The sequence below is a fragment of the Austrofundulus limnaeus genome, unplaced genomic scaffold, assembly GCF_001266775.1.
Source record: "Austrofundulus limnaeus strain Quisiro unplaced genomic scaffold, Austrofundulus_limnaeus-1.0 Scaffold592, whole genome shotgun sequence".
NCBI lineage: Eukaryota > Metazoa > Chordata > Actinopteri > Cyprinodontiformes > Rivulidae > Austrofundulus > Austrofundulus limnaeus.
This window is the reverse complement of record NW_013952994.1, coordinates 42,298-43,784: the sequence shown is the minus strand read 5'-3', so window position 1 is coordinate 43,784 and position 1,487 is coordinate 42,298. Positions and strand designations below refer to the sequence as shown.

The following is a 1,487-nucleotide window of genomic DNA, read 5'->3' as shown; positions in this document are numbered from 1 at the left end:
TTACAGATTTGAACAAATATGCACAAAAACATCAAAATTAGCACAGAAACAGTACTATATAACATTTTAGACAAATTCTAGACAGTTTATCAGCTAAAAAAAAGTTAATTTTGGAGTAAGTTACTCTTTAAGTACATATTCACTTGCAATTCTTTTTTTTCCATTTAAAACCTTTGAAACTTGAGACCGTTTTGTTTGCAGTTCATATTTAAACTGTTACAAGTTCGCCCTGAAAGCCTATAGAGACGAGAAAAAAATGAAGTAAATTTGTATTTTGTAACCATTTTCAATATTTAAGAGCAGATTGAATCGAACTAAATCGTGATTGAGCGATAACAGATTGAATCAGAATTAACTGGATTTTAGGGAATTAGCCAGGATCCCCAGTCCTACAAAGTAAAACCTCAACGTGGGAAACTAATGACATGTTAACTAACAATTWAAAAAAAACATGATGTAGAGGTGACCTCAGGGTCTGAGTGTAATCCAGCCTGAGGTCTGCTGGAGGCTCCCTATGTGCGGAGCCCACCTTACTGAGTCTGGCTCTCATGGCGCAGACTGAGTCTGGCCCACAATGCAGCTGATCGGCACTGGTTTTAATAAATTGTTGACAAACTGCGAGCTGCTCACAAAGCAGGGTTACTMCCACCTTATTATCTGTAGCTACCCGGTGTTACGAAACCCCGACAAGGCCTGCATGGGCACTCACCCGGGACGGTCCTACAGACCCAGCTGACCGGTGCTGCTGTGACGTTAGCACAGCGGTGACATCGGCTTTAAAGTTGAAACAGACCGAAACTGCGCCATGCCTGCGGTCTTACCTCGGAATGCAGTTCGGGGAGGATCCGTCTATCTCCCACGTTGCGAACAGGTTCATGGGCACCGGTCGGTTCAGAGCCCCGCTGCCGGCTAAACTCAGCCGGCCGCTTCTCTCTGCCATGGTCTCGGATGCGGGTGGGACCGTCCGACGCCCAGAGCTGCACAGGTCGGGAGACAGGAAAACCGCGCGCTTCGCCCGTGTTATATGTTCCTTTACGTCTGTGTTTCTGCTGAGAAACAGCCGTCACGCGTCCTCGCTCGCGCAGTGACTGTTCCCGGGGGTGGACAATGTCATTTTACCGTCCGTCTGGAGCCAGGCGGGTCCATGGGGGGTCCTCTGTGCCATGGAGGTAACGCATCACGACAGCAGGACTGAGCGGACCAACCGCTAAGTTGTTGTGCCAACCACGTTGCTCCGTGTGTATGACGGATGGTTAGTGCCCACAGAGGCAGCACTATGAGTATAGGTGGGTATGACGGATGGTTAGTGCCCACAGAGGCAGCACTATGGCTGTGTCCAAAACGGCAGGACGGGTCCTCCGAAGGTCGAATTTGTCGGCCGCATACGTCACAGCGCCGCGACGAAGGACGTCCAAAACGGAAGACTCCTCTGATGCAGCCGACAAATATGTCCTTCCTTTTCCCTGAATCGAAGAACTGGTCCAATG

General features: G+C 49.0%; 1 protein-coding gene across 1 annotated transcript in view; it reads right to left on the bottom strand.

Moving 5' to 3' along the window:
- pacs2 (phosphofurin acidic cluster sorting protein 2) overlaps positions 1-1,349 on the bottom strand; it is a 111,417-nt gene extending 110,068 nt beyond the window's left edge. The window contains exon 1 of the mRNA XM_014026814.1: positions 822-1,349. Coding sequence (XP_013882268.1) covers positions 822-940 — 119 coding nt within the window. The 5' untranslated portion in view covers positions 941-1,349. The remainder of the gene's footprint in view (positions 1-821) is intronic.
- Positions 1,350-1,487: the final 138 nt, after the last annotated feature.